This window comes from Gossypium arboreum, chromosome 5, assembly GCF_025698485.1.
Source record: "Gossypium arboreum isolate Shixiya-1 chromosome 5, ASM2569848v2, whole genome shotgun sequence".
Classification (NCBI taxonomy): Eukaryota; Viridiplantae; Streptophyta; class Magnoliopsida; order Malvales; family Malvaceae; genus Gossypium; species Gossypium arboreum.
In genome coordinates this window covers 55,613,121-55,625,769 of record NC_069074.1, presented here as the reverse complement: position 1 = coordinate 55,625,769, position 12,649 = coordinate 55,613,121, and the positions used below count along the sequence as shown (strand labels likewise).

Below are 12,649 nucleotides of genomic sequence, written 5' to 3'. Positions count from 1 at the left end.
ATTTAGAGCTAATGGATTCGGATCGCAGCATTGACCGGACATTCGATTTGCGGTGCGATTTAATATTCGCATTGGTCGGCGTTGGCGACGGAGACCCACACTTTTCATTTACCGTGTGGGGAGTGCACTGATTACTCGGAGGATGTTGCATTGCGTTTGGGCTCCCAATCGACGGGATGCCGCCACGGGCGTAAGTGCGATATTGAGCAGCTACTGCACTTTGTTCTGACCTACTAGGAGCCTCGCCCGAAATCTTGAGTCTACTTTTTTGAGTTGAAATTTACATGGCTAAAAGCCAATTTTCAACATTTATCAGATAATGCCACCGAAGAAGAGTTGGTGTCCGCAGCTCGAGCGTACATTATGCATATCATAGGGGGTGTATTGATGCCCAATTCGAACAACAACAAGGTGCATATCCAGTATTTACCTCTGTTAACTGATCTGCGTAGTGTTCGCTCCTATAGTTGGGGTTCCGCAGTTCTGGCAATGTTGTATCGTGAGCTTTGTCGGACGACAAAGCCTAATGCTGTAGACATGAGCGGATGCCTTATATTGTTGCAATCATGGGCTCTTTATCGGATGCCATTCTTGGCATCGGTTAGTCACCAACCATACGTATATCCGCTAGTTAACAGGTGATAAAATTTAACTTGTTAGTAATTGGCAATTTCTTTATAATAATACTATTCTAATGAAACTATATTTACTTGAAAATTGTTTTCGTAGATGGAGTATTTATCCGGGTATCGGGAGGTCGTACACTGTCCCGATATACCATTTGATGATTGAACAACATGCCGGGGAAGGAGTAAGCTATTCAAATATTCGTGACATGTAATTGCTTTTTATATCTTACTCCAACCGTGTTAAATTTTAATCATGGTATTAATCGTGCAGTTTATATGGATGCCATACCGTAGACCAGAAATTGCGGCTATTATACCCTCGTCTGCCTACGTTGATTCTTAGTTGTGGTGCACAAACGCACCAATTATTAGTTTCAATGTAGTCGAGTGGTACCACGGAGATCGAGTACTACGACAGTTTGGTTGCATCCAGTACATCTCGGATCTGCCAATGCAGGTGGGGGAGGAGGTTCACGGTAAGAACAAGAGAGGGAGACATGGACAGCATTGGGGGGTTACGCACCGGAGATATATTGCGGTGTGGGGGAGTCAGATGGCTCGAAGACCTCAGATGGATATGTCTTCCAATTTGCGCCCATCGTTAGAGTACATACAATGGTACTTTAGTATGGGGAAGCTATATTTACTTGGTGGGCAGTCGACTATAGTCCCCCCGCACGTGCAGCGATCTGGGGCATACGAGCCAGTGGCCGATATAGAGCCCGATCCACAGCCAGATGCCGAGCATGACCCAGAGCCGGAGCTCGAGGTACAGCCGGAGGTCGAGTCCAAGCGATCGCATTCACATTCGACTGATACTTCTTATCATCCGGATTTGGCAGGCAATGACTATTTCTCGGGCTCGTCATCGCATTCACTTTCGGCTGATACTTCTTATCATCCAGATTTTGCGGGCAATGACAATTTCTTGGGCTCATCGAGGGGCGGATACCATTACAGATTTGATATGTTTGGGTCGTACACACCGCAGCATAGCACCTCTCCCGGCCCATATCCACCGCATTATAGCACCGCCCTACCGTATCCACCTGCGAGACTCCACTCCCTACCGGGTTGTATCCACCGCAAGATGGCACTCCTCCGGCTCAAGTTCATCGATGCCATTCGAGCCATATGATTTTTCTTCTATGTATCAGACACCCTCACCTGCGACTGAAGAGGATGTTGGTCGTCGCGATCACCCACAACGTGAACGTCGACCTCCGCAGAAATATACCCCTAGGACCACACCATCGAACCATCAATTTTAGGGGTTTCTTCGATTTTGATATTAAAAAGTTTGTATTTTTTGTATATATTTAATTAGATTAATTGAAACTTTTAAACGTGGAACAAAATTTGACCATAACTTAAATTAGATTAATTTGGACATTTTTGAACATTAAAACACTAAAACTTGTATCAAACTTAGTCTTGTAATATAAATTGGAACAAACTTTAAATACATTACAACAAGAATCTAATTTGAACATTAATTAAATTGGAACATACTATTACCAGTATATATAGAGATTTCATGGGCGTATGAAATAGATGATACATATTTAGTTATATATGCAAGTTGAGTAAATGTAAACTCAACTAGTACCTTATTTGTATATGTCAATTTGTTGATTGAGTGTAGGTAATTGGTAAAAATGTTTGGTTATGTGTGCTTCATGAGAATTAAATGATGATTATATTAAGTTTTATTGTGTAATTGACCATGGGATCCATGGAATGGTGAGTTCATGATTAGTTGTAAATGATATTATGATAAATATCATTATCCAAATCCTGTACTATAATATAATTTGTTTTAGTTAATAAGGGCCTGAGTGTGGAACAAAGAAAGCAAGGGTAACTTTAAAGAATAAATTGTACTAATTGGCTAAATAAAAATTCTAAAAATTTATGGTAAAAAGATATGTGAGCTTAGTTTCTAGAAAAATTAACGGATCTTAATTTAGAGTTCTGTAGCTCCAGATATAAATAAATTCGTAACTGTAACTCCAAAAAACAGCTTGATAGATTTTTAACAAATAGAGGAATATTTGCAATATAATTTTTTTCATATAAAATAAATACATTACAACATAAGTTCAATTCCTACCTGATCATGACGATTTTCCGACATGATAGTTTCGCTGCGGGCATTTACTCTGATTATGACCAGCTAACCTGCATAATCCACAATGCATACCATCGAATTTCTCACTAATGTCCATTTCATTACGGACTCTAGTTGATTGCGGACGACCTCTTGGATTCCTGCGTAGCCCTCTGTCTGGGACAAGTTCGAAAGTTATCGGAGGCACTTCCCATGTAGACAGGTCGGGCAGGACAGGGAATTCGTTTTCCCATACACGTAACGTGCGATTGAGTGTGTACACATCTTCGACAAATTGTTCAACATTAAGGTTCACTTCAAAGACACGCCGCAACGACATGCGCACGGGTAATGAAGTGTTTGGAATCTCCTACAATCGCATTGTCTATTCCGAGATCAACTCAGAGGACCTAGGTGGTAGACCGGTCGACGACCAATGGTCTCCGTAACTCGAACGTTTCAAGGCGCCGTGAATATATTTCTACATTCATCGACCTCGCCATCCGATGGTTTGCAACCATTGCATCCCTAATATCTTCGACAAATATGTGTCCCGCCTCAATCTGGTTAACTTGTTGCTGACCCATTCTTGGCATCAAGGTAGCCAACCTGTAGAATGTAGCCGAGAAGACTGTTGAAATCGGAAGGTGTCGTGTTTTCAACAATACAGCGTTGACCCCCTCAACTAAGTTTGTGGTCATTTGACCATAACGAAAGCCCTCGTCAAAACTTTGAGCCCATTGCCACGGCTCCATAGTACCCAACCACTGTCGGAAAGATGTATTTGTTTGACCCTCCATGTCACTCTCAAGTCGAGTCATCATTTGGCGAAAAATGTGTGGCTCTAGCTCGACTGTCAGATATGTATTAAGAATAGATAAGTTACAGATGTGCCCTAAAACTTATATTGAAAGGATAAGGCAATCGTTTACCTATTTTCACAAATTGTCTTTTCCATCTGCATTTTATAATCTCTAATGAAGTTAGGCTGCGATGTGACGAGATGCAAGAACGGATCTCCATGGTACACCGGAACGTCTAATGGCGGCAATTAATCCTTTCCCTCTATCAGAGATAATACAAATATTATCGTTGCTAATAACATACCTCCGCAGGTTGGTAAGGAAGAATTCCTACGATTCCATGTTCTCCTTATCTACAATGGCAAATGCAATCGGGAGCACGTTCCTATTGCCGTCTTGAGCAACCGCAATAAGTAAGATCTGTGTATATTTTCCATATAGCCAGGTCCCATCCACTTGCACAAATGGCTTGTAGTGGGGAAATGCGCGCACACATGGATCAAACGTCCAAAACATCCGATGGAAAATTTGTTTTCCCAACTGTAGTTGGTCATCCGGGCCGTAATAAGGTCGTGTTTATAACTCAATAATGGTCCCTGGTACGTACTCCCGCATAGCGGCTATCCATCCCTGTAACTCGTTATACGACGCATCGAAATCCCCATACAATTGCTCCATTGCCATCTGTTTTGCTATCCATGCCTTTCGATATGGCACTCGACATCGAATCGTGCTTGTATTTCGCAATCAATCGATCAAACTTTAATGGTCGGCATGTCCTTCACCATTGGCATGATACACGTCATGATAGTTTTAGAATCAAGTTTTCGATGATCTTCATCATACGTGTTGATGTGCATGTGTGAGGCCCAACAAATTTGCGTATCTCTCACATCTGCGAATTTTGAATAAATGCAATTCGTACCGCCAATTGCGCCTTCCCCGACTTCCAACACTCCCAATATATAATGTCGGTTTCGACATCGCAACTTTATAATCTCTCGATATATTCATGCTATACCGCTTAATAGCAACACGCACTCTTCTTTACTTTGAATCTCGTCGACGAATAACTCCTCGGGATCGAATTTACGGCACGGTCGGTGAGCGTGAAGTATTTCGGTACTCTGGAAACTTCGGCTACATCGCGCCGCGTCGGGTCTATGAGCGACATGTGTGGCCCAGATTATTGTGAATCACAACACGTCGATCGGTTCCCGATCAAGACGCGTTAATGTTTCTATCGTCATTCACGTCTTCATCATCAATATCATCGGGACATCGTCCACATCGGGATCACTATCACTATCGACTTCTTGATAACAAGGATCACTACTATCGTAACCATCATCACCAACTACATCCATATCGGTGTAACATTAAGATCGATATCGATCCCACCTATAGTCGATTCACTATCAACGTACGATCTTGGAGCCACCATGCACGGTTCTTGAGCTCTATGTTCTTCACCATATGCAAGTGAGATTTTCATTTTCCTCCATACCGCTAACTCAAAGCAAATAAGTGAATCGGTGCATTTTGTCACTCCCATTCCCACAAAGAAAGAGCGATCATTGTCTCCACGTCTTCGTCGTCTAGAAGTTCCATTTCAAGTGAATTTGATTGGATCTGTTAAACCGGAAACTTGTAGAAAAGTTTCAAGATCCTTCTCCCACAACGTCGACAATTTTTACGTTAATTCTTCCTTCATATCATCCAACGAGACATTTCTATTAAATCTCATTGCTATTTGTTGCCGACATTCAAATATACATCCAACGGTTGTTGTCAAGATAATTCCATCGAAATAAACGCATACTAAAAACCGATTATCCATCTTCAATGCTCAATCATTAAAAATAAATAAACTTTCTCAAAATAATTTGAACACCAAATAAACTACTTAAATAAAAATTTAATTACTCAATATGCAATTTTGTCATTCATAAGCTCATAGTTTTTCAGTTCTCATTTTATACATAAATAACATTTATCTTTACATTTAACCATTTAAAATCAACCTAAAACGAGTTTTTACCTAATAATATAAAAATAAAATAAAATACTAAAATAGGTTGTTTGAAAGATTAAGTGCCAAAAGTGCCAAAATGGTACTTAATCTTTCAAACAACTTATTTCGCTATTTTTTTATTTTTATATAATATGGGTAAAAATCTACCTAAAACACATATAAGAAAATAATATATTCTTTACATAACATAAATAGGCTTTTTAGGTTTTTTAACAATAATAATAACTAACAATAATTATGGTTTTTACTAACAATAATAACAATATTCATAATCGACAACAAAAATAATAAAATCAACAATAATAATAAAAGAAAAGCACATTAACAATATAAAATTCATTATTTAAAAAATTTATACCTTCTTTTTTCTTCTCCTTCTTTTTCTTCCTTCTCTTCTCCTTTCTTTCCTTTTATTTTCTTCTTCTTCTTCTTTGAATCTTGCTCCCGGGTTCTTTGGTCGCTTGGTTTTATAGTGCTTAGGTGCCGCTTTGTGGGACCCACATTAATCTAGTGCCGCTCTGCTAGAGGCAACACTGTGCCGCCTCGCACCCACATGTCCAATATTTTATTTTATTTTTTCCGTTTTTAGCTTTTTTTTTTTTGTTTTGGTCTTGTTTGTCGTAGTAGTCTTGCTTTGTCGAGTGGCGTGACCACCCTGACTATATCATTTTCGTATTTACTTTTTTTACTGTATTATTTTCGAATTTTTTTAATTTTTGTATATTTTTTAGTAAAAAACCCGCAAATATATTATCAATAAAAAAACTAAATAATAAATAAAATTGCTAAAAATATTGTTAGGCGTTAGATAGCGAGCTGGTGCTAGGAGCTTCCGCTCTTTATTACCATGTTTGCCCTTTTAAGATTGCGGTTCTTACATCATGTTCAGAACTACTATTTGAATCCCCAAAATGCCCTCACCTTCCATCTTTATTTCATTATTCCCAACTACCTTGCTTGCAGCTCCTGCTTGAGTTTGCAGATGCCCGGTTGCGTTGGAAAAAAACAACTGTAAGATTTTATCTTTTTGAGAAAAAAATATGGGATCTTGAACTTCAAGTGCTTTTCATTTCGATTGCATGATTTATATACTGATGCTGCTAATTTGGGTTACTTAGCTTTACTTTGTCGTTCATTTCTGAATTCTGATTAGAAGTTGGCTAGTTCTTTATGGTAATCAGTGTACATTTCGGAAAAGATAGCTGAGATGTTGGGTAATTTTGAGGTTGAACAGTGTTCATTTAGCAAGTTGAGACAATTTCATGAAAGGGTTTTGAGTTTTAGTGACAGATTTGTAAAGATTCACTGTAAGCATTGTGTTTCTGAATCAATCAGTGCACTTATTGTTATTGGTTTAATTTTATCGTTCCTTTTAGCAATGGTATGCACATATTTTCATGTCTTTCCAATATATCAGCCAGCTGTTCGTACTTATACAGTTCATGAGTCTGATGATTTAGTTGCCAAATGCAATATTTTTTATGGCAAATGGATCCCTGATGAAAGTTACCCTTTATATAATGCTTCACAATGTCCTTTTGCTGAGCGTGGGTTTGATTGTGTGGTTAATGGAAGAAGAGATAGGGGTTATCAAAAATGGAGATGGCAGCCTAAAAACTGTGAAATTCCAAGGTTTAATGTGCAAGAGATTCTTGGAAAGCTTCATGGGAAACGGATTGTTTTTGTTGGTGATTCATTGAGCAGAACACAATGGGAGTCTATGATATGTTTGCTTATGCAAGGTGTGCAGGATAAGAGGAATGTCTATGAAATTAATGGAAATAAGATCACTAAGCGAATTAGGTTTTTAGGAGTGTATTTCAGTTCATATAATTTACGTATTGACTTTTATCGGTCAGTTTTCCTAGTGCAGCCTGGTTCAGCACCAAGGCATGCACCTAAGAGGGTTAAATCAACAGTCAAACTTGACAAGCTGGATGATATGAGCAAGGAGTGGATTGACTCTGATTTCTTGATATTTAATTCAGGTCATTGGTGGACGCCAACTAAGCTTTTTGATATGTAAGTTATCTAGATATCTTTAACTGCATATATTGGTGTTCTTTGGTGGATGCAACAGAAATTTTCCAGTTAAAATTTTGGTTTCAATTTTTAGTTCATTTAGTTTCATGAAAGTTTACTTGCATCAATTTATGTTCCAAGCTGAGTCATTAAAACTTGATATATGTCTTAATGTCTGAGTCATTGTTTTTTAGGTGGCAATGCATCAAAGGTTGCTAATGCACAGGCATGGTAAATTTGCAATAATGTGATTTGTGTTGATATATATCTTTTCATCTATTTCTATGTTTACCAACCTATATGATATGTTCTGCTTGTTTGAATTTACACCTATAGTGCAGTTTATGCCTCATTTTCTCCTTGCTGTTCTAATATAGTGACAAAGTACCGAACTGTTCGCACTGTTGCTTTTAGGACTAAATTACAAATCTATATGCATGTTTCATTTTTATGTAGAAATCTCCTAACAGAATTTACCAGACAGGGGTCGCTATTTTCAGGCAGGTAGATCACTAAAGCTTGGAATGGGGATCGCATCTGCCTTTAGAACTGCATTGGAGACATGGGTATCTTGGGTTGAGTCTTCAGTCAACAGAAACAGAACTAGGGTGTTCTTCCGGACTTTTGAATCTTCGCATTGGATGTAAGCCATTCTACTTTCTACCAGGTTTTTTCCTTTTGTCTTTTTGCTTTAGAAAATAAGGCATCTACAAAGCAAGTATTCCACCTTAGCTGAAAAAGATAATAATTATTTGGGTGCTAAGTGGGGTGATGCATAAAGACAAAAAATTTTTGTGTGTTTAAAAGTTGTTACTATAAACATTATTTTAAACAAAAAGAGCAATATAGCATTCTCAATTCTAGTGATGAGCTTAGTTCTTCTACATAAGAACCTCCAGGTTTGGAAAGGCTTTGGCTTCAGTGTGTCAAGGTATGGCTTTGCATTTTTGTCATGGTAAATTAAGAAGAGTAAATTGAATGGAAATTTTGCAAGATTTTTAGGTGAAAAAGAAAAAACTGAATGATATGCCAAACTTTTTTGCCTGTTGAAATTATAATATAAACACCATTTTTCAAATGATACTTGTTTATTTATTTAATAACTAAACACTTCAGTTATGCCATATTGCTATGATTTAAATTTTTTTTTTTTTGAAATACTCATATCTGACACATATTAGATATAAGCATGTAGACATTGAGAAAAATCAAAAGAAGTGAACATACTCGTACTCATATCAAACCAAAGCATAAAACCCCCTTCTAAAAAGTATAAGAAGAAGATATACCATTGAAAAGGGCAATTAAAATTGATCTAAAATCATTACTTACAACAATATGTCCAATTAAGACGTTAAAGAAGTATGGAATTTCACATATTATATTATATTACAATATCTTCAGCTTTTAGTTGACGTGGTCAATTTAATTTTAAAATAATTTAAAAGCTTGGACTTTGGTAGTAGCATAAGTATTTAAAATAAGATTAAATTATGCTTCAAATTTATGTACTCTTGTATATTAGGAATTTAGTCTCTTTATTTTTATATTAAGGATTAAGTTTCTAAAAATAAAACAAAATAGAAAAGCTTTTTAAAAATATTTAAAACATTTATTATAAATAGATTTCATAAATAACAAATTAATGAATTCCATAAATACTTTTTCATCTGTTTAATCTAGGAAATTGTATATATCATGCATATATAATAATTTAATACGTTATTTTTATCAAATAAAATATTGAATTACAAAAATATAAAAGAAATTATAAATTTTTTATAATACCAATCATATAATTAAATTTATGTAAAATTATATAATAATTTAAATATATTTTAATTGAAACATTTACTCATGTACAAAACATTTACTCAAACCCATGTATCGCTGGTAAGAAAATTAGTACATATATATAAGATGTACAAAATTTATCCTCTTTGCAACATTTACTCATTACACAAAAGAAGTAGGAGATGTAAAAGAAAAAAAGTATATACGAGCATACGTGTTTTTAATTGCTGGATGAAAGAAAAAGAAATAAATCTCAAAACTATATTTGGACATTAATTTAATGTCTAATTTTATACTTAAAATTTGAAATTTGATGTTGCACAAATTTATATATGTAACTTTAATTTGATTCATTTTAATAAATTATTAACTCAAATTGATATAACATACATAAATAATTATATTTAGGTAATCTATAAAATAGTCACTTTTGTTTGCCTCATATTACATTTTAGTCACTTATGTTTGAAATGTTACGTTTTAGTCACTTATGTTATTATTTTGTTACGAAGTGATCACTTTACCGTTAAGTTCCGCTATCTCTCTAAAGGTAATCCTACGTGGCAGTCCAACTAGATTTTAGATGTTAACTTGAATTTCTAAATGGGATGAAAATAGATTTTTAATTAAAAAATTTAATTAATTAAAATTTTTAAACCTTAACCTTAACTAAAAAAACTGTTCATCTTCTCTTTTTAATTTTTCTTCAGTCTCTTCTTTTTTTCAATGATTTTTTTTTCATTTGACTGGAAAAACTATTATTAAGATCAAAATAGTTGAAATCAAATTGATTGCTTCATAAAGATGGAGGTATGTCTCCTTCGCATTCTTCTATCTTTTTTATTCAATACTGAAAAATAAAAGATTGAATTTTTTATTATTTAATAAAAATCCTAAATTAAAATTATTGATATGAATATTAACAATTAAAAGAATTTTAGATAAAAAAAGGGATACCCACAAAGGGATGTGAACAAACAAGCCGATTCAGATCAGAAAAAATCGGATTGAGACACTAATTATTCAAGAATGTGAAGAATTGGAAAATACAATGATTAGGAACAAAAGCGATTACCATTTTCTTATTTGTCGACAACCACTTCATTTTAAGTTTTAGGACATAAATTTGTCGGTGAAGAAGACATACCTGGACTCTCTATTGAATCCTCTTTTGTTTTTGTACGTGAATACAAAATTTTGATGATAATAGCTTTTTTAGTCAATTGAAAAAGAAAACTAAAAAAAGGCGGAGATGAACGGTTTTTTAACTAAATTTAGGGTTTAAAATTTTTAATTAATTAAATTTATTTAATAAAAAATCTATTATTATCTCATTAAGAAATTTAAATTGGCACTTAAAATCTAGTTAGACTGCCACATAGGATTACCGTTAGGGAGATAACGAAACTTAATGGAAGAGTGATCACTTCGTAACAAAATAATAACATAAGTGACTAAAACCTAACATTTCAAACATAAGTGACTAAAATATAACCTAAAACAAACAAAAGTGACTATTTTTGTAGTTTACCCTTATATTTATTTAATATAAAAACAAGAATTTGTTAAACTTGCTTGGTCGCATCTCCCTCAGATCTTTAGGTGGTGATCTCTGTGTGACTAATTTGCACACTCATCTGGCTAACTAACTGGTCTTTTCACTTGCAGAGGTCGAAACCGTAATTCATGCAAAGTGACTCGACGCCCTTGGCTGAAAACTAAAGGGAGAGATCATAGCCGAATTTCTGACATTATAATTGATGTTGTAAAGAAAATGACAACTCCTGTGACAGTGTTACATGTAACCCCCATGGGAGCTTTCCGTAGTGATGCTCATGTTGGCACTTGGAGCGATAAGCAGTCGGTAGCTGATTGCAGCCACTGGTGTCTTCCTGGAGTGCCTGATACATGGAATGAAATTCTCCTATCAATGATGCTCTCCAAGGATGGAGTAACCGTTCAGTGAACAAGAACTTGCAATCCTTTTACTTCTCCTTCCCACCCCCCTCCTCCGTCACTGCATAAGAACATTTGCTGTGAAGTCCCCTCTTGAGAAGAAAGATGAATAATTATGGTAGTCGTAGCATGATGTAATGCATGTTTATTAACTATTACTAACTGAAAGGCAGGCAAAAATAAAAAATAGACAAGTTTCAGGAGTTTTCTTTTCGTTCTTTATTTGGTGGAAATTTCTATGTTATTTTGTAAGAAGAGCAAAACTGTATGTCATCTGGCAAACATCTGATCCGTATACTGATTTGGTCTTCTGGCTGAATTCAAGGGTTCACCTGCTAATCAAACTCGTAGTTTATTTCTTTCATCAATCTATAGTAAGATTCTAGTCAAAACTCTCACCTTACCAATTGCAACATATCATTAAGGTAGAAGCAATAATAGTTACTTTTCTAGTTAAATGGCTACTGGTTGTGAGGTTTCAATAAAGGAATTAACCTTGTTGGTCCAAGCCCTCTGTATTCCATGATTTCCCTCTTCATCAGGTGATCATCATTCCTTTAGATTCTAGAAATATTTTCAGCCGATTGAAATACTCTGAACTAATTTGTTGGCCAAATTATGGTTTTTCTTTTATACTTTCGTTTCTTTTTTGACCCGGCGATCTTTTCTCACCTCGTATGTCTTTAGGAGTTTGGATTTCGTGTTAGCTTTAGGAGAAAACCAAGGAAAGTTTTAAGGAGTGTTTTACAATACAAACAAACCCCATTAGCCCATCCTGTCTAAACTTAGAATGAGAGCCAAGTCACTTGATACTGCATATGAATCCAAATGCCATAGAAAATACACAATATCACTACAAAAAGACTCCCAGTCTAGGAAGCACCGAAACGGGGAAAATCCCCTCGTACCAGTGTCGTATTGGTGTCCGATAGGGACACGCCGCCGACACGGCCAGATACGTACCGGACACGCCTTGAAGCGTGTCAAAAAAGGACACTCCCGGTTTTAACTTTGGCTTGAATCAGAAACGGAAAAAAAAAACTCATATGCAAGAATAGAACTTTAGTAAACAGATAAAAAGAACTAACATTTAATCGTGATAATTTATGGGATTTTTAACATACTTGATTCACTTATATGAAGATGATGATGCTGGGTTTTTTTTTTTTTTGTAGAGAATGAAATACAGAGCAAAGGTAAGGATAGTAAATGAGAAGGGAAAAAAAAGGGGTAAATGGGGAAGAAAATAAAGGGGCTGCATAACAAAGAAAAAAAAACAGTTAATGCTGCGTAAGAAATA

General features: G+C 35.6%; 1 protein-coding gene across 1 annotated transcript; it reads left to right on the top strand.

Moving 5' to 3' along the window:
* The first annotated feature begins 4,554 nt into the window (after positions 1 to 4,554).
* Positions 4,555 to 11,693, top strand: LOC108453853 (protein trichome berefringence-like 7). Its single transcript, XM_053027573.1, has 5 exons — positions 4,555 to 4,656; positions 6,379 to 6,588; positions 7,451 to 7,599; positions 8,084 to 8,242; positions 11,062 to 11,693. The coding sequence occupies exons 1-5, from the start codon at positions 4,555 to 4,557 to the stop codon at positions 11,357 to 11,359; spliced, it is 918 nt and encodes a 305-aa protein (XP_052883533.1). The 3' UTR covers positions 11,360 to 11,693.
* Positions 11,694 to 12,649: the final 956 nt, after the last annotated feature.

Excerpts from the sequence above, each read along its gene's own strand:
- LOC108453853 (XM_053027573.1), top strand. The coding sequence starts at position 4,555 with ATGCTATACCGCTTAATAGCAACACGCACTCTTCTTTACTTTGAATCT. Across the intron at positions 6,589-7,450 it reads TGCGTTGGAAAAAAACAACT|CCTGGTTCAGCACCAAGGCA; the intron begins GTAAGATTTTAT and ends TTCCTAGTGCAG. Across the intron at positions 8,243-11,061 it reads TTTGAATCTTCGCATTGGAT|AGGTCGAAACCGTAATTCAT; the intron begins GTAAGCCATTCT and ends TTTCACTTGCAG.